This window comes from Somniosus microcephalus, chromosome 8 (assembly GCF_052327205.1).
Source record: "Somniosus microcephalus isolate GS21.2 chromosome 8, FLI_Smic_1.0, whole genome shotgun sequence".
Classification (NCBI taxonomy): Eukaryota; Metazoa; Chordata; class Chondrichthyes; order Squaliformes; family Somniosidae; genus Somniosus; species Somniosus microcephalus.
Window position 1 is genome coordinate 73,870,298 of NC_140994.1, and position 20,797 is coordinate 73,891,094.

At 43.8% G+C, this 20,797-nt stretch overlaps 1 protein-coding gene across 2 annotated transcripts in view; it reads left to right on the top strand.

The window, feature by feature from the left end:
* prkg1b (protein kinase cGMP-dependent 1b) overlaps positions 1-12,467 on the top strand; it is a 1,090,349-nt gene extending 1,077,882 nt beyond the window's left edge. For both annotated transcript variants that reach the window (XM_085994888.1, XM_085994889.1), the window contains 2 exons: positions 3,935-4,001; positions 12,273-12,467. In XM_085994888.1, coding sequence (XP_085851014.1) covers positions 3,935-4,001; positions 12,273-12,371 — 166 coding nt within the window. In that variant the 3' untranslated portion in view covers positions 12,372-12,467. The remainder of the gene's footprint in view (positions 1-3,934; positions 4,002-12,272) is intronic.
* The last annotated feature ends 8,330 nt before the right edge of the window (positions 12,468-20,797 follow it).

Here is a 20,797-nt window from a genome sequence, read left to right on the forward strand (position 1 = left end):
TAACACCATAACTATGACTGATCCACCAAAACGTTTCCGTCCTTTATTCTCGTCGCCATATGTAGTATCTTGAGGTGGCCATAGATGGAGACAGACACAGGTTAACTCCGTAACATGGTTTAATCAACACTTGCACATAAAAGCTTCTGCCATGAGGCAGCAAAAACAAAGAGTACAACCAGTACAGACCAGACTTAACTCAGGAGACCAATTGCCACAGCACCACCTGGTGGATCAGGTTACTCATAACCTCCCAGGTTACTACAGAAGCTATGATTGTGAGGTCTGAATGGTGAAAGGTAGAGATTGTTGGTAGGTAAGTGAGGCTTGTGGTGTAGATGGTGGGATATGTCATTTGCTGAAGCCTTCACTCACCTTGGCCTGCCGTGTGAGGTCATTAAACTTCTTGCGGCACTGGATCCATGTCTGCAGTACGACACTGTTGGTTGTCATGTATGCAGATATCGCCTTCTAGACGTATGGGCAGATGGCTTCCTGTCAGCCTGTGGGAAGAGGAAAGCCCGCCTCCTCTCCACGGCCACCACCAGTGCCTCCAGAGTCGCATCTGAGAACCATCTAGCCCTTTCCCTCTGCTGCTGCTCAGCCTGCTCTTAGAATTCACTACTGAATCCAAGCGAAGCTCCAAATAGAATGACAATGAGGTGCTGCTGCATCAAAGAACCACCCCTTTAAGTAGTGGAGAAAGCCTAGGCCAAACATGACTTGCAATTAGACTGTACATGATATTGGCCCACCTGTTAAGCAGTAAGCCAATGAGCAGTGGGTTTAGCACTATAATCATGTAAATGAGCACTCAACACAAATTTTGCATGCTGCTTAGACCAATTTGACCTGGAGCAGCTAAATAGAGCTGGGCCATGACACTGCCCATTTTCGGGCCATATCCAATTTCTAGGCCATTAAGTTTTATCTATTTTGAAATGCTAAAACTGGGAAATAAATTCAGTTTTTAGGACAGTCAAAGGATTGAAACCACAGTTTACTTGTGAGCAATGCCACGGGAGATGCGCTAGTGTGAATGCATATGTGGGAGATCAAGCATATAAATAATAATATTGAACAACTGATAATAGATGTGTCACATTTGCTCATCATCGTTCTGACACAAAGCCGTGCTAGCTTGTTCCGATGCTGGAGGATGGACTTGAGTTCTTGAAAAAACTCGTAGATTGAGTTGCGTCGCTGTGAAAATGAACGCGGAGCATACAGATGACTATTTCTGGATCCCCAATGCAATTTGAGATCTCAAAGGGCCAGGTCTTGGATACAGAGAACAGACAGATACCAATACAAAAAGAAAATACTGCAGATGCTGGAAATCTGAAATAAAACAGAAAATGTTGGAGATACTCAGCAGGTCAGGCAGCATCTGTGAAGAGAGAAACAGAGTTAACGTTTCAGGTCGATGACCTTTCGTCAGAACTGGAAAAAAGCTTTTTTCCAGTTCTGATGAAAGGTCATCGACCTGAAACATTGGGCCAGAAATTGCTGAACGGGGCTTGCAGCCCCGTTTTTGCACTTACCCCGCGCTACTGCCGATCAGCTCCAGGGACGCCTGCACTTGGTGAAACAGAAAGAAGAATCCCGGGCAGCGTATGACGTCATGCCGCCCAGGAGTGCAGCCAGCGCGAAGCAAGGAGCGTGCAGTGCAAGTGAGACACGCCCCTTGAGGTCTCTGTTTCAATGGACACGCCCCCAATGTTTCTGTCAAGCTGCTAAGCATTTTTACATGCAAAGCAGCAGTTTAAATAGGTTTTTGGAAGTTTTTTGAAGATTTTGGTAACTTTTATAAACTTTTTAAAATGTTTACATTATTTTGAGTAATCTGAAGTAGTTTTAAACAGAATGAAAGCAATTTAAAGACTTTTAAAAGCCCTAAAAGAATTTTTTTAATTCCATTTATTTCTTTAGCAATGTCGTCGTCATACGTGTCTTCACACTGTTCCCTTTGGGGAACTGTATGAAGTGGTGGAAGGATTTATGGCCATGATTAACGCTCATTCCGTGACCGTAACCATCTTTGAACCAGCCATTAGGGCGGTTAGTCCTATGGCGGGAGGGTTTTACGGGCTCCCACAAGCTATACAAGGAGGGGGGGCCACCCACACCCACGGACGCAAATATCCCACTGGATGTCAACCCAGAATTTAGAGCCGGAGCTCCGACTCCACTTGCCGGGACTGTCTGGAGCGGGGTTCGAAACCCTACCCTGACCTGGCCCAGCGGCGGGGATCCTACCGCTATGACAAAGGCCCAATCCAATTAGCAACGTGAAATGGCAGCATTGGGCTCCAGTCACGGGGAGGGAAAAGGCGCAGGAAACGTATGGGTGTCACCTTTTGTGCGGAGTGGGCCTTTTGCGTAGCAGTAAGCATCCCCGCCGCTGGGCCAGAAGGAGTAGGGTTTTGAACCCCACTCCAGACAGTCCCGGCAAGTGGAGTCGGAGCTCCAACTTTAAATTCTGGGTGGACATCCAGCGGGATGCTTGCGTCCGTGGGTGTTGGTGGCCCCCCCCCCCCCCTCAGATGGGTTGTGGGAGCCCGTAAAACCCGCCCGCCATAGGACTAACCACCCTAATGGCTGGTTCAAAGATGGTTACGGTCACGGAATGAGCGTTAATCACGGCCATAAATCCTTCCACCACTTCATACAGTTCCCCAAAGGGAACAGTGTGAGGATACGTACGACGATGACCTCTTGCGCAATGCACCCCCTTGGACCCTCAGTCGCAGATGCGAGGGGGCAAGTTGTGCAATTGTTAAATTTTTTATTTTATTGACATGTAAAATGTTGGCCCAGTAATTCCCTTCCAAATGCGCTAGTACGGTCGGGGTACTTACGCATCTGGCCGGATGAAATGCCGGTTTTCAGCATGCACAGTGCATGTGGGGAAAACCGGCATTTCCTGTCCTCTGAACGAAGGGGTTCAGAGGCAGAACGCGTGCGACTGCACAGGCAGCGCGTGCGCAGTATAATTCGCCGCTTTCATTAATGCTTTCAGTGAGGTCCAGTCATTACAACTTACACATGAAAAAAGCATGGGTACAGTTGCTCCAGAGGCTGCGGAGGAAGATATTTCTTATCGTGGAGCTTCTGAAAGTATGTATGTCTGTATATATTCCTTTGCGTGTTATGTATATATTCCTTTACTTGTGTATGAATGTATTATTTAATTATGACTTTCAGAGAAAGTAACTTATTGGAAAATCATAATTAAAAATATACATTCATACACATTAGTAAAGGAATATAAAACATACATACATATACGTAAAGGAATATATGTGGACATACATACATAACTCATTCTCACATTCCATTCACACAGCCACAATTGCTCCTTCTACCTACCGTTCTGAAAACCCGTTTAAAAAAAAAAAATTAAAGTTTAAAACTTAGTTAAAATTTCTTAAAATAACTTCCCTCCCTTTCCCAAACCTAAATATTGCATTTCATAAGCTCCTCCATAAAATATATCTCCTTCCCCAGCCAATGAACAACTTTACACTTGCTTTTTTTAAGTGCAAGTTCTAGGGACTTACCCTCACTGAATCCATCAGTGAAATCTACAAAGTTCACTGCGCAAGCGCTGCCTGTGCAGTCGCACGCGCTGTGAATAGATCTCGGGTCTGGAAATGCCGGCGTTCCCCGCATGCGCTGTTCCTGCTGAACGCCGGCATTTCCAACGGCCAGATGCGTGAGTAACCCGACCGTACTCACTTCTGGCCTGGAATTTCTGGCCCATTAACTCTGTTTCTCTCTTCATAGATGCTGCCTGACCTGCTGAGTTTCTCCAGACAGATACCAATGGCTGACTTGCAGTGCACTCTTAGTACTGTCACTTTGTGTAAAATGGAAAATATTTAATCTTTAGAAAATGTAAAACAAAGGACATTTGCTTTTTTTTCTCCAGGTGGTTTGAAGGATTTAACTGGGAAGGATTAAGGAAAGGCACTTTAACACCTCCAATCGTACCTAGTGTAAGTGTACAACCAATGGCTTCTTGTAGAATTGTTCACCATACCTGTGGTACCTCTAAATGCTACTATTAAGCATTTTATTAAATTGAATCTTCTGGAGTTCTAAACTCTTAGTTGGAGAGTAATAGCTACTGTGGCATGATTATGAAGTCATTTCTAAATGAGGGGGGTTCAGGGTAACCGCAAACCACAGTAGCAAAGGGCAAGGTTAGGTCACTCTTTTTAAATCACCCCATCATATCAGTTTTGCTTTAATTAAAAATTTACGGGATGTTTCTCTATATTCGTGTTGCCAGCAAGTGCCTTTGCACTAAATTACTGATTGCAGTGCCATTTTTCTGTGAAATAATCTGAGGTTGACTAGAACATTCCATAGCTCGTAATTATTTAAATCTAATAATCATGCTTACGGCCTTTCCTGCATTTTAATGGTCTCCAAAGCTGACTAGCATTTCTACAGCCACGTTCTTGGCTTTCCTCTTGATTGTCAGTTTGGCTGATTTGGTAGTGCACTCACCTCTTCAAGCCCCACTCCAGAACATAAGCACATAGTTTAGACTGATGCGTCAGTGCTGTGCATATTTAGCGGTGCTGTCCTTAGATTGATATGTCAAACTGAGGCCCCTTCTGACAGTTCATTTGCATGGCACTATTTCAAGAATAGTCAAAGAGTTCTCTCGGTCATCTGTCCAGCATTTTCCCCTCAACCAAAAAATTGATTGTCTGCTCATTCATCTCATTTGCTGTGAGAGGGAACATGACTGCTGTGTTTATCCATATAACAGCCATAATTAATTGGATGTGAAGTGATTTGAGACGCCCTGAGAGACAATGATGAGGTGCTCTGCAAATCCAAGATGGTTCTTTCTCCCGCTGTAGATATTGGCCTAGAAATTCGGTAGGCTTAGCGCCGCTTTTGAGGCGCTAGAGGGCCTAGCGCCGGAGTTATGGCCAGTTTAGAAATTGAGTGGGTCCCTAAATCGGCGTTAGGCCGTTAGCGCTGCGCCAGCACCGATGACGTCATCGGTGTGCGCAGCGTCCCGGTTGCCATGGTAACCCGCCCGAACTCCGAAATTGACTTGCGGCCGCCTCGCCCGTGGCAGCCGCAAGCAACGTTCTGGCAGAGGTGCCTTACTGGACTTTGCGCCGGCGCATTAAAGGCCCCGCGGCGGCCGGCCGCTTTCCCGCCGGCCGCCTGGCCGCAGCTCCCTCCCCGGACTTCTCCCCCCGCCCCCCGGGACAGAAGCAAGCCCGGCACTTGTCCGAGGTGCCGGGCTCATTTTTACAATGATTTTCGCGGGCCGCGGCCGGGTGCAGGCAGCTCCTCCTTAAGGGAAGGAGGAGGCCTGCACTTCCCGAACCTGCCGCACCGCAGCGGGCGCCGCGGCGCCGGAATAGCACCGCAATTCAGCGCGTAGCGCCAGTTTTCAGGCGCAAACAGCTTTCAGCAGCGCCGGCAGCCGTTTGGGCGCAGAACTAGTGAATTTTTGGCCCGCCCAGCGCGACTTAGCTCCGGCACTAACTTCCGGCGCTAAAGCCGTCGCTGCGCCAAAACCCAATTTCTAGGCCAATATCTTTAGAACCAAAACCTAACGAAAGTAAAAGCAAACCTTATTACAACTTATACTTGGGCATCTCATGTGCAGAATCATATTTTATTCTATTCTACATCTACAAAAAAAGTATAAAATTCAAACCTCAGCCATCTCCCCCCTTGGAAGCAGGGAGTGATGGTGATGCACAGCGGGTCCTGGGGGAGGGGAGATGGGGTTAATGTTCCAGGTGTAGACCCTTTGTTAGCTCTGATTGGGGGTCTGTACCTGGGGGCTTTAGCCCGTCTCTCTTCATTTCTGGTGCTGGCAGTACGCTGTGTATTTTCTGATCTTATTTCGGATATCCTGCATTTGCAGTTCTGTCCTTTTTCTTCCCTCTACCTCATTCCAAGCCTCTCGATCGTCTTATTTTCATACCCTTTCATTCTTTTGATGGATTTTCATTGAGATGATCTTTATGTTTCTAGCTTTTCAGAAAAAATAACCTGTGTGCTGCCATTCAGCCCACCCACCCTTCTCTGTAATAGGAGTCAGTGTTCCTCATGCTTCAACCTACCGTCCTCTTCCCCACCTTTTGTGTTCTTCAGATTTTTTACCTATCTTCCAGTCTTCTGATGAAAAGTATTCACACAAATCATCAGCCAGTCCTCTCTTTACAGATACTATTGGGCCTCCATTTCAGAATTTCTGTTTCAAGGCATTATCACCTTCACATCATCGGCTGTTTAGAAACAGTTACTTAGCTGATATAAATTCAGAAAAGCTGTAAAATACTAACATGTAGGGTGCCATTTTTCAACTGCATCTATGATTACAGTTTTATGTATGATATTTAACTTGCATTCATATAGAACTTCTTGTGACCTCAGGATATGTCAAACCACTTCACAGCCAATGAAGTACTTTTGAAGTGTAATCACTGTTGTAATGTAAGGAAACAAAGCAGCTAATTGCACACAGCAAGATCCCACGAGCAACATTTTTAAAAAATTGATGTTGGTTAAGCAATACATTTGGGTCAGGACATCGGGTGAACTTCCCTGATCTTCTTTGAAATAGTGCCATGGGATCTTTTACACCCAGCTAAGTGAGCAGACGGTTTAATGTCTCATCCAAAAGACAGCACCTCCGACAGTGCAGCACTCCCTCAGTACTACACTGGAGCCTAGGCTATGTGCTCAAGTCTCTGGAGTGAGGCTTGAATCCACAACCTTCTGACTCAGGCGGACCTGCGAGGGAACGAGGCGGCTGAGCGGTGGCAGTAAAAAGCGGCTCCGAGACCAGGTAGGCCTCAGAGCAGCGGCGGCAGGTGGGCGGACCTGTGAGGGAACGAGGCGGCTGAGCGGCGGCACTAAAAAGCGGCGCCGAGACCAGGTAGGCCTCAGAGCAGTGGTGGCAGGCAGGCGGACCTGCGGGGAATGAGGTGACAGAGGCGGCGGTTTTAAAAGCGGCTCCAAGACCAGGTAGGCATCAGAGCAGCGGCGGCAGGTGGGCGGGCCTGCGAGGGAATGAGGCGGCTGAGCGGTGGCAGTAAAAAGCGGCTCCGAGACCAGGTAGGCATACTGATCTGCAGTCTCTGAGCTCAGAGGGAGGGAGAGAAGTAAAAAGTAATCGAAGTGTGACGTCACCAGAAAGCAGGTAAGTGATTGGTTGGTGAGTATTTCTCTGTTTTTAAACTCTGTGGTTTATAGTTACTAAGGTCTCTCTGGTGTAGTGGGGACTGTTGGTAAACCATTTAACTGTAGCGTAATTGGTGGGATTGATTTGATTTAATTTAATTTCAATTAATTAAAGGGTAAGTCATGGCAGGACAGCCCGGCCACGTGGTATGCTCCTCCTGCGCTATGTGGGAACTCAGGGATACTTCCTGTGTCCCTGACAACTACGTGTGCAGGAAGTGTATCCAGCTGTAGCTACTGACAGACTGCATTGCGGCGCTGGAGCTGCGATTGGATGCATACTGGAGCGTTCGCGATGCTGAGGACGTTGTGAATAGCACGTTTAGCGAGTTGGACACACCGCAGGTAGAGGATGGACAGGCAGAAAGGGAAGGGGTGACCAACAGGCAGAGTACTAGGTGCAGGCAGGTAGTGCAGGGGTCCCCTGTGGACATCCCCCTCTCAAACAGATACACCACTTTGAGTACTGTTGGGGGGGATGGCTTATCAGAGGAAGGCAGCAGCAGCCAACTTCCTGGCACCAGGGGTGGCTCTGTTGCACAGGGCGGGAGGAAAAAGAGGGGTAGAGCTATAGTAATAGGGGATTCTATTGTAAGGGGAATAGATAGGCATTTCTGTGGCCGCAAACGAAACTCCAGGATGGTATGTTGCCTCCCTGGTGCAAGGGTCAAGGATGTCTCAGAGCGGCTGCAGAACATTTTGGAAGGGGAGGGTGAACAGCCAGTTGTCGTGGTACATATAGGTACCAACGATATAAGTAAAAACCGGGATCAGATCCTAAAAGCTGAATATAGGGAGTTAGGAGGTAAATTAAAAAATAGGACCTCAAAGGTAGTAATCTCAGGATTGCTGCCAGTGCCACGTGCGAATCAGAGTAGAAATAGAAGGATATTTCAGATGAATACGTGGCTAGAGGAATGGTGCCAGGGGGAGGGATTCAAGTTCCTGGGACATTGGAAGCGGTTCTGGGGGAGGTGGGACCAGTTCAAACTGGACGGTTTGCACCTGGGCAGGGCTGGAACGGATGTCCTAGGGGGTGTGTTTGCTAGTGCTCTGGCGGAAGGTTTAAACTAAGATGGCAGGGGGTTGGGAACCTGAGCAGGGGGACAGAGGAAAATGAAACAAGGATAAAAGCAAAAGAAAGGAAGGAGAAAAACAAAAGTGGCAGTCAGAGAAATCAATGGTTTAAATCAAACATGGCCACAGTAAATAATAATTCTAATAGGTCTAAGAGCATTAAAAAAATAAGCCTGAAGGCTTTGTGTCTTAATGCGAGGAGCATTCGTAATAAGGTGAATGAATTGGCTGCGCAAATAGAGGTAAACGAATATGATTTGGTTGGGATTACGGAAACGTGGCTCAAGGATGGCCAAGGCTGGGAACTCAACATCCAGGGGTATTCGATTTTCAGGAAAGATAGGCAAAAAGGAAAGGGAGGTGGGGTAGCATTACTGGTTAAAGAAGGGATTAACACAATTGTAAGGAAGGATATTAGCTCTGATGAAGTGGAATCTGTATGGGTAGAATTGAGAAATACCAAGGGGCAGAAAACGTTAGTGGGAGTGGTATATAGACCTCCAAACAGTAAGGCGGAGGTTGGGGATGGCATTAAAAGGGAAATTAAAGAAGCGTGCAATAAGGGCACAGCAGTCATCATGGGTGACTTTAATCTACATATAGATTGGGCCAACCAAATTAGTAACAATACTGTGGAGGAGGAATTCCTGGAGTGTTTATGGGATGGTTTCCTGGACCAATATGTCGAGGAACCAACCAGAGATCAGGCCATCTTAGACTGGGTATTATGTAACGAGAAAGGATTAATTAGCAATCTTGTTGTACGAGGCCCCTTGGGTCGGAGCGATCATAATATGATTGAATTCTTCATTAAGATGGAGAATGAAGTAGTTGACTCAGAGACTAGGGTCTTAAATTTAAATAAAGGAAACTACGATGGTCTGAGGTGCGAGTTGGGTAGGATTGATTGGGGAATGTCACTCAAAGGGTTGACGGTGGATAGGCAATGGCAAACATTAAAAGACCGCATGGATGAACTACAGAATTTGTTCATCCCAGTTTGGCATAAAAATAAAACAAAAAAGGTGACTCAACCATGGCTAACAAGGGAAATTAGGGATAGCATAAGATCCAAGGAGACGACATATAAATTGGCTAGAAAAAGCAATAATCCTGAGGATTGGGAGCAATTTAGGATTCAACAAAGGAGGACAAAGGGATTAATTAAGAAGGGGAAAATAGAATATGAGAGTAAGCTTTCAGGGAACATAAAAGCTGACTGTAAAAGCTTTTATAGATATGTGAAGAGAAAAAGATTGGTGAAGTCAAGTGTAGGTCCCTTGCAGTCAGAATCAGGGGAATTTATAATGGGGAACAAAGAAATGGCAGACCAACTAAATACATATTTTGGTTCTGTCTTCACAAAGGAGGACACAAATAACCTCCCAGAGATGCCGGGGAACATAGGGTCTGATGAAAGGGAGGAACTGAAAGAAATCAGTATTTGTAGGGAAATGGTGTTAGGGAAATTGATGGGATTGAAGGCCAAAAAATCCCCAGGGCCTGATAATCTACATCCTAGGGTACTTAAGGAAGTGGCCCTGGAGATAGTAGATGCATTGCTGGTGATCTTCTAGAACTCGATAGACTCTGGAACAGTACCCATGGATTGGAGGGTAGCTAATGTTACCGCACTATTCAAAAAAGGTGGTAGAGAGAAAATGGGGAATTACAGACCGGTAAGCCTGACATCGGTAGTGGGGAAAATGCTAGAGTCCATTATAAAAGATGTAATAGCAGAGCACTTGGAAAACAGTGACAGGATCGGACAAAGTCAACATGGATTCACAAAAGGTAAATCGTGCTTGACTAATCTACTGGAATTTTTTGAGGATGTAACTGGTAAAATAGATAAGGGAGAACCAGTGGATGTGCTGTATCTGGACTTTCAGAAGGCCTTCGATAAGGTCCCGCATAAGAGATTAGCGTGTAAAGTTAAGGCACATGGGATTGGGGGCAAGGTATTGACTTGGATAGAGAACTGGTTGGCAGACAGAAAGCAAAGAGTTGGAATAAATGGGTCTTTTTCCGAGTGGCAGGCAGTGACTAGTGGGGTACCGCAGGGATCAGTCCTTGGACCCCAGCTATTCACAATATATATTAATGATCTAGACAAGGGAACTAGATGTAATAGCTCCAAATTTGCAGACAACACAAAGCTGGGTGGGCGTGTGTGCTGTGAGGAGGATGTCGAGAAACTCCAGGATGATTTGGACATGTTGGGTGATTGGGCAGAAACATGGCAGATGCAATATAACATGGATAAATGTGAGGTTGTCCACTTTGGTGGCAAAAACAGGAAGGCAGATTATTATCTAAATGGCAATAGTATGGGAGAAGGGGAAGTGCAATGAGACCTGGGTGTCCTTGTGCACCAGTCGCTGAAGGTAAGCATGCAGGTGCAGCAGGCGGTTAAGAAGGCAAATGGTATGTTGGCCTTCATAGCGAGAGGGTTTGAGTACAGGAACAAGGATGTCTTGCTGCATATGTACAGGGCCTTGGTGAGACCACATCTTGAGTATTGTGTGCAGTTTTGGTCACCTTATCTGAGGAAGGATGTTCTTGCCATGGAAGGAGTTCAGCAAAGATTCACCAGACTGATACCTGGGATGGCAGGAATGACGTATGAGGAGAGATTGGGTCGATTGGGCTTGTACTCGCTGGAGTTTAGAAGAATGAGAGGTGATCTCATTGAAACTTATAAAATTCTGACAGGACTGGACAGACTAGATGCAGGAAGGATGTTCCCGATGGTCGGGGAGTCCAGAACCAGGGGACACAGTCTAAGGATAAGGGGTAGGACATTTAGGACAGAAATGAGGAGGAATTTCTTCACCCAGAGAGTGGTGAACCTGTGGAATTCTCTACCACAGAAGGCGGTGGAGGCCAATTCATTAAATATATTCAAGAAGGAGTTGGATATATTTTTTAAGGCTAAAGGGATCAAGGGATATGGGGAGAAGGCAGGGACAGGGTACTGAATTTGGATGATCAGCCATGATCTCATTGAATGGCGGAGCAGGCTCGAGGGGCCGAATGGCCTACTCCTGCTCCTATCTTCTATGTTTCTATGTTTCTATGAGAGAATTCCCACTGAACCAAGGCTGACACTATACCACAGTGATGTGATGATATACTCCCAGAAGTGACTGAAATTGATGAGGTTAGAGGATGAATGCTCAACATGTTCTTCTGACCCTCCTCCATTCTAACAGAGGTGTTGGCTTGTTTGTTTCAAATGAATGAACAAACCCTTTAAAATAGTGGCAATGGAACGTGAGAAGAACATGGTGACATTCATCTGCTAAACTTGGCAGCAGCAAATTTCTTGGCTTTGAGGGTAGATTTTCTGAACCGGAATTCTTCCGCCGGAGTTTTGTTCACCGGAGCTGCACGTCAGGAAAAGAGGTCAGCAAGCCCAACGTGACCACCTGCCCATTGAAATAGTGATTGGAAACTCCTGCAGAGCACAACAACCTTTTCACCCAACTGCCTGATATGTGGTGCTGGTGTAGGAAGCGCTGTGTCAGGAGCACTAATTTGTAAAATCTACTCCATAGTGTCTTGGGTGGTTGTAAGATATACCGTAGCTCTATTTCAAAGAAGAGCAGAGGAGTCCTGGTCAACATTAATCCCTTAGCCAACATCACTAAAACAGATTATCACATTGCTGTTTGTGGGACCTTGCTGTGTGCAAATTGTCTGCTGCATTTCCTACATTACAACAGTGGCTACACTTCAAAAAATACTTTTATTACCTGTAAAGCGCTTTGGGAATGTCCTGAGGTCATGAAAGGCACCGTATAATAGGACATGCAAGTCTTCATTTTCTTGACTTGTCGAAGAATAAAACAGTTGTAATGTTGCAGCTTTGCGTGCCTCCATTTGATAACGAGAGTAACGGGAAACAATTCACCATTTCGAGTTGCCGATTAAAAATGGCACATTGTTTCTTTCCGCAGGTCGCATCTCCGACAGACACGAGCAACTTTGACAGCTTCCCCGAAGACAATGATGACCCGCCACCTGACGATAACTCCGGATGGGATGCAGATTTCTAAATCTGTTCCTTCAAACTTGCTTCTGCTTTGCCTAGGACAGCATCTTTGTAAAAGAAAAAAAAGACTGCCAGAAAATGGAAATGAGACGAGGAGGAGGATTAGTGCTCTGGGTCACCATGATGCCTTGACTGATGCCTGCTACAGTGTTGATGGTGGCATTAGGAGCTATGCTGTTAGATAATTGCAGTGGTGTTCCTTAAAAAAAAAACACTTTAGGTTTGAATTTAAAAATAGCAACTTAGATGGTGATCCTAGAGCAACTTGTTTTATTAGCGCACATGTAAGGCTTTTCCTTCACTGAGGTGAATAGTGCTTTGCTCCAGAGACAAATTAATACCGAAAAGGTAAAAATGGGGTTGTTTGAAACCAGTAAACTTATTCTAAATTTAGATTTTTTTCCCAATTAAAATGAAAAGACAAATGTAGTTATTTATTCAGGGGACTTTTATTCAGGGGACTATGTTAGTTGCTATAGAAACGAGTTTGGGATGTTCCTATCCCTCAGTGCAAGTGCGCAGGTCCCTGTGTGTGACAGGCCAGTGTGTATGTACCCCCCCGAAATGACCAGTAAAACGATTGGTCAACCACTTTTCATGTCAAGTCAGTGATGTAACTCTACGAACTTTATTCATTACTAGTCTGAACGTTACTTCTCTGTTTCAGCGATATATTTAAAAGTGGCATCAAGTATTTATACACACAAAGCACAACTGCTGATGCTATCAGGATCAGTTCCCCACCCACCCCCAAATCAGCTGTCTGTCCGATCAATTGGGATAAAATGGTCTCCTATACTTTGTAGTTAATTCTATTCCCTGTATAAGGCAAATACATTTATCTGTGTTGCAATGTGGAACTATCAGAAATACTAAAGGTCAAATACTGCCTGAGGATACATTTGAATAATAATCATTTTGTTTAACATACACTGGATTTAAATGCTAGCTGGAAACTATGGGCTCATGAACATAGTAAACAGATGTTTACAAAATTGTCCATGGATGCTGTGTTCAATAACTTGTTTTATTTCAAACAGTAAGAGTTCTGTGTAATGTTGTCAAAGATGTGTGTTCATTTTTTAATGTATAACTTTTCTTTAGACTTCCTTGAATAGAATTCAGACCTCTTTCCCAACCCACCACCTCCATATAGATGGTACGTAAGGGGGGTTTCCACACTGAGCCTGAACATTTTTTATCCTGGCCAGTATTTATCCTTCAACCAACATCACTAAACAGATCATCTGGTCATTATCACATTGCTGTTTGTGGGACCTTGCTGTGCACAAATTGGCTGTCGTGTTTCCTACATTACAACAGTGACTAAACTTTTTTTTAAAGTACTTAATTGCCTGTAAAGCGCTTTGGGACATCCTGAAGTTGTGAAAGGAGCTATATCAATGTAAGTTCTTTCTTCATTCGTTCTGCTGTGTCATTATAGAATGTCAACACTAAAGGGAACAAAGGGAAAAGAAAATGGGGGGAAGTTAAACTAAGAACAGAGAGGCTGGTTCCAGCAATGTTACTGGGTCTTGGTTTGTTCATTGACAACCCATTGCTCACCCTAAATACCAGTGCTATCAAGCTGTCAATTTGAATTTAATGTTCTGTCTTTATTCAAGGAAATGTGATTTATAGAAAAACATGGAAATAGGACATGTAATAAAGACTTTACAAGAACATTCGTACTTTATCAGGATATGCTTTGGAGTATATTTTAGAAACCACCTTAAAAACTCTTTTAAGCTGCAGATGTGTAATGCTTCACCCTTCCCCAGAAATGGCCAACACTTCATTGATAAAACAAATTCTTGTAGAAGTTAAAAAAAGAACATATTTTCCTAATACAGTACCCTTTTTTCATCTTTACAAATGCCGCAACTACCATTCCTGATTAAATCTGCAACTTTTAGTCTTGTTCAGGCTGTTTGCCATTCCCGATGTTTGTTCTGTCTGTATTGATGAATTAATGTAAAGAGTGTTCGGGTCATCATGCAAGCTTCATTTCTGGTGAATTCTGAAAATTGAATATGGAAATAATGGAGGGAGTGGGGAGGGTGCAATTCATATACTGAAAGTGAAAGGAGGAAGCTCTAGATACAATCTCATGCGAAGTAGCAATCAAACACTGTGGGTCAAGAGGCTCTGTCACATTTGCAGCTCTATATTTTTAAAATGTAATATCTATTGTTTTTATTTAATAGGACCACAAGCTCCATATTACTGTAAATAAGCAGATATGTTTTGGATGCTGAGACTTTTTGTGTGACTTAAACTTTTCTTTCGGTTTTACCTGACTTTATATATTTGCCTTATTATCACTCCATTCACCTTTTGACTCAACCACGCTAAAAATTCTATCAAATAACCCGACGCTGTTGAACTGTAAGAAAAAGCCGAAAGGTTTGTTGCCTAAAATTTCTGAAACATTGTAAAGATCATTTCTCCTGTAGTTTAGACTGGGTTCGGCATTGTCTCAAGTGCCTTAAAACACATGGCATCCAAACAATTTATAAATTTGGTCTAATGCTGCGTTAATTAAAAAAGCTAAACAGAAAAACCTCAAGGATCAATCCTTCTTAACTGGCTTCTGTATAAATTCTCTCTTCTGTAAGGTTCAATAGGCCTTTTTTTTAATATGATGTACGACTTGCAGAAAATATCCTGTGGTACCCTTAATTATGTTCAATTTTAGGGAAACTGTGAAACTGGTGATGACGTAATGCATCATTTCTGTGAAATGTGTGCACGTGCAACAAGAAAAGTCACATGACTATACTTACCGTTGCTTTAGGTGATTTCATTGTATATGCAAATACATCTTACTTTAATTTACCTGTGTTGCAAATATTAGGGTAAAATTATCTCCTTAAGGTCGTCAAATTGCAATAAATGTAGCCCTGGCTGACACAATTCGAAATCTTTCAGGATAACCATATACTCATCAGACTACTGTGTTTAAACATTGATTTAATGTAGCTGATGCCCACTTTTAAGATCTATGTTTCCTGTCTCTATTTAACAAGAAGTTTATCATCAACTGTTAAAACTCACTGAATATTTATAAATTTATATAAAGTATTTGTTGGGAGTTGTTTCCAATTTAGCTTTTGTTTAAATAAACGAGCATGGCAAATTTGTCAAAATGTATATTTTGTCACTGAATGCTGTTCACGGGCTTGTTGCACTCCTTTGGTTGTAGATTTTTAACTTTTACATATTTAATTGTCCCTGATTTGTCCTGTATCTCCCTGCAGCTGTCGATGCAGAGTGCCTGTTATATACTTTCTAGAGCTGAAATAAAGATGATTACTTTTGAACTATACATGAAAACGCTTTGAGTTTCAATGCTGACTTTTACATAACTTCATGTAAAATGAACCCTTAAAACTCCCCCAACAGCTCAGTGAATAAATGTCATCATACAGACCAGGTAGGTGTGGTAAGGCATGGAAATGATGAGCAAAGTTGGGGATAGGCTGTAATGGTAAAGGGTTGGTGTGGGTAGTAAAGGATGAGAATAGGATGGGAAGATAAGAAAAGATAATGGATGAGATGCAAAGTTAAGGTATGGGATTGGGGATAGTAAGGTTAGGTAAAGAATCAGGGAAGGAATGAGGAGGTAACAAAACACCATGGCCCAGAAATTCGGGTCGGGGGCTTCCCGCGGGTGCAAGCCCCCGACCTGCACTTACCTTGCGCGCCGGCTGTTGAGCTGTGGGCCCCCGTGGGATTCCGATCCGGGGCCTGGTCCAGCTGCCGGCGCGCAGTGCTTGCGTATCCCAGGGGCGCAGTTAGTTCGATGTGGGCCATGGGGAGCCAATCGGTGCAGGGAATGCTCCATTCATAAGATTGACAGGAAGACCTGTCAAAAGTTATAAATACTATGGCCCCAAAACAGCACTAAATCTTCAAATAATTTTTTTTTAATTCACATTTTTTAAATAAACTATAAATTACATGAAATAACTATTTTAAACAATAATTTAAATTTTTGAAAAAAATAATTTTATTTTCTAACGGGGCTAAAAAATAAACTTACCTTGCTTTAAAGTATTTAAAAATAATAAATCTGTGGAAAAAATGTTTTAATTTTAATTAATTCACCACTTACCTTGTAAAAAGCAGGCCTTACGCCTGCTTTTTACATGTCTAACTTCTGGAGACTTACCCTCCCGGGAAAACCTGCAAAACAAAATAAAGTTCGATGCGCACGCGCAGCCTCTCCCACACACGCATTCGACCTCTGAACCTCTTCGTTCAGGGGAACAGAAGTGCCGGTTTCCCATGCATGCGCAGTGCATGCAGGAAACCGGCACTTCCATTGGGCTTACGGGTGAGTACCCCGTGCGTACTCACTCGTGGAGACCCGAATTTCTGGGCCAATGAATGGGAGAGAAAAATAAGGCATTGTAGGATAAATAATAGGATTGTAAGAAAAGGAACTGATGAAGTGGAGTGGAAAGGTAGGGTAAAATCTAGGATGAGATGGGAAGGTAAGGGATGGTAAAGAAAGGAATGGAAAGGTAAGCTAAGAATTGATGGGATGGCCATTCCTTTGGGCAAACAGTTTATACTCATCATTATGGGGAAAGTGTTGTACAGACAATTCTTGAGCACCTCTGCAAGTGACACTTTGCCACATTAGCAAATGAAACAATGGCTACATGCCATTAATTACTGGTTACAATGAGTCAACTAAATCTGTGGTTTAACTTCTTGTGTTGCTTTTTTACACTAACATTCATGTTAAATATATTGGGGTAGAGTTTCCACTTACATAGAAGATAGGATAGGAGCAGGAGTAGGCCATTCGGCCCCTCGAGGCTGCTCCGCCATTCAATGCGATCATGGCTGATCATCCAAATTCAGTACCCGGTCCCTGCTTTCTTCCCATACCCCTTGATCCCTTTAGCCTTGAGAAATATATCCAACTCCTTCTTGAATATATTTAATGTATTGGCCTCTACCGCCTTCTGTGGTAGAGAATTCCACAGGTTCACCACTCTCTGGGTGAAGAAATTCCTCATCATTTCTGTCCTAAATGGCCTACCCCTTATCCTTAGACTGTGACCCCTGGTTCTGGACTCCCCGACCATCGGGAACATCCTTCCTGCATCTAGTCTGTCCAGTCCTGTCAGAATTTTATAAGTTTCAATGAGATCCCCTCTCATTCTTCTAAACGCCAGCGAGTACAAGCCCAATCGACCCAATCTCTCCTCATACGTCATTCCTGCCATCCCAGGTATCAGCCTGGTGAATCTTTGCTGAACTCCTTCCATGGCAAGAACATCCTTCCTCAGATAAGACGACCAAAACTGCACACAATACTCAAGATGTGGTCTCACCAAGGCCCTGTACAACTGCAGCAAGACATCCTTGTTCCTGTACTCAAACCCTCTCGCTACGAAGGCCAACATGCCATTTGCCTTCTTAATCGCCTGCTGCACCTGCATGCTTACCTTCAGCGACTTTGGCCACAATCGACGATCCTGGTGCAAATTTCGCCCGTTTTGAGACGTCTTTTTTTTCCTCGAGTTTCCGCTCAAATCATTTGCATATTGCCGACTGCAAAGTCTGCCACGAGCCAGTGCAATCGGGCAGCATTTTAAAATATAATTATCTTTTTTAATTTTGCTTTAAGAAATGGTCCTTGATATATTTAAGAGTGGTAACTTGGTGCAGTTTGATTAATACAGCTGAAAATGGGTTTAACACAAAAAATAAGCATTTTAAATTATATGTCAATTCACCACCTGTGAGTAACCTGATTTTAAATTACTGAAAAGGACTTATAAAATATATACAGAGCTATTTTCTAGTTATATTGGGGTACAGTAGTCAGTTTCTTAGTAAATTTTTAAAAATTACATTCAAAACCTTTCAAAATGCACCTGTTAGTGTCCTTGTGCCTAAAAGATCTAGCTTAATTTTTGGAGCCTCATCAGCCTGCAAACGAGCGCAATTAGCGGAAACTCCCAATGGTGATTGATTTGCCCTGATGGGCGTGGCCAGTTTTGTGGGTGGGGCCGGCACCTCGTGCGATGTTTTTAAAACTAGCGCAAACAATCGTGGAAACTCGATTTGCGCTGACCGCAATTTATGCTTAAAATTCCGTGACCTTGCTGGTTATGCCGATATCGGGCAAATTGCACCGAAAAAAACAGCGCAATTGAGCAGCAACTCCAGGCCATTACATCTGTCATGCCTGTGTTGCTGCATTCAAAATGAACGTCTGATTATGTGCCAGCATCTTCCATTCACTTTCCACGTTAAAACTTGTCAACAGTCTCTTTAAGAGCAGCTGCACAAACGAGGCATTTTCAACACTAACCATTATGTTTCAGAAGTTTCCACTCATTTCCACTAGTTTTGCGCTCGGATTGTAGCATAATCGGGGCGGAATCGGGTGAAACAGTGCAAAAATACTGTGGCTACAAGAGCAGGTCAGAGTGTGAGTATTCTGCGGTGAATGGCTCACCTCCTGACTCCAGACTGAGTACAGCTCCAACAACACTCAAGAAGCTCGATACCATCCAGGACAAAGTAGCCCACTTCATCGACACCCCATCCATCACCTTAAAAATTCACTCCCTCCACCACCGGCGTACCGTGGCTGCAGAGTGTACCATCTACAAGATGCACTGCAGCAACTCACCAAGGCTTCTTTGACAGCACCTCCCAAACCCGCAACCTCTATCATTTGGAAGGAGAAGGGTAGCAGGTGCAAGGGAACACCACCACCTGCAAATTTCCCTCCAAGTCACACACCATCCTGATTTGGTAATATATTGCTGTTCCTTCATCGTTGCTGGGTCAAAATCCTGGGACTCCCTCCCTAACAGCACTGTGGGGGTACCTTCACCACACGATAGCAGCGGTTCAAGAAGGCGGCTCACCACCACCTTCTCAAGGGCAATTAAGGATGGGCAATAAATGCTGGCCTTGCCAGCGATGCCCATATCCCATGAATGAATAAATAAAAAATAAAATAATTGCCCAAATCAGGCCAAGCACACAAAACTGGCCACTCCACCAGGTTGAAATTGGGAGATTCCGGCGATTGCCTGGTTCGGGAAGTCTCTTCAAATTGCCCTCATTTTCTTAGGTGTACAGGCACTAGTAGGCAAGTTTTTTTTCATTTCAAAAAAATATTTAATTTGCTAAGAAACTGACTAATGTATACCAATGAAACTATCCTGTGCTTCAGTATAGTTTTTTTCAAGTCATTTTCAGTGATTTTAAATCAGTTTACTCACAGGCGGAGGACTTATTAAAATTAACACACTTACTAAAATTGCTTATTTTTGCTAATAAACTCATTTTCAGCTATATTAATAAAACTTCACCGGGGTACCTGTCAAAAACATCAAGGAATACTTTTTAATTGAATGGGGCAGATTTTGCGGTCGGTGGCATTCCTAGAATACGAACGTACGTGATGAGGACCCTCCTTCACGAACTTGCTCTTTGACGCTGCGTACTCGAGGGCAGCGTAATGGCCCACGGATCTCGGATGCAACGTGTGCGGAAGCGTACCCAGATCACATGGGCCTGGTGCTCCAATCAGTGGAAGCACCGAGTTCCCTCTTAACAGATATGTGTGGGAACCAGCATCAGGCTTTTACAGTTAACTGTTCAATGGGATATGATAACTGGTACCCAGGGGAATAAAGTTACAGTGTTAAGTTGGTAATAATAACTAATACAAGGGGGAATAAGGCAACTGAGGAGAAAGGAGACTGCAGACTGGCACCTGACCCATTGAATCCACTCACAGAACGGGCACGGTCAATGACAACAGCACCGTACGGTGACTTTAAAAGCTTTAATGTCAGGAAATAAGATACAAATATATAGCTAGGTTTAACATTTCGTACTTTATTTGGTATTTAGTATTGGTTGAATTCAGATTGCCGCACACAAAAAAACTGGCGAAATGACAGCACAAAGCTTCAACATGAAGATGTGTAGACAAAACAAACTAACAATTTCACTTTTATGTGAGCTAGATAATCTAAATACATGCCGAACAATGCTTTGGATCTTTTGAGATATCCCTTTACGTTGATGCAAACAGGCCCTGCGCCCGTTTGCTTCAGCCATAAAATGTTAGCATGTAATTGCTGGGCAGTTGGTGGGCAATTAACCCAACTCTGTGCCAGCAATTGGGAGTACGGCATCATACCCTCCGCAAATCCTGGCCCTTTACTTCCATTATGCTGCCTGATTGTGCTGGTTCATGGGAGATTTTATGTTTGTGAATACGCAAAATAATTTTAAAGGAAACTTGAAGTGTACCCTAACCAGCGCAAGCAAAGTAGCCTGGACCCCCAAAAAATGAAGGTCACTGGGGGAATGTAAGTGAAGTGGTCTTTCAATGGCTCCACATACACGCAGGACCAGCAAAAGGGGAAAGTGGAACAG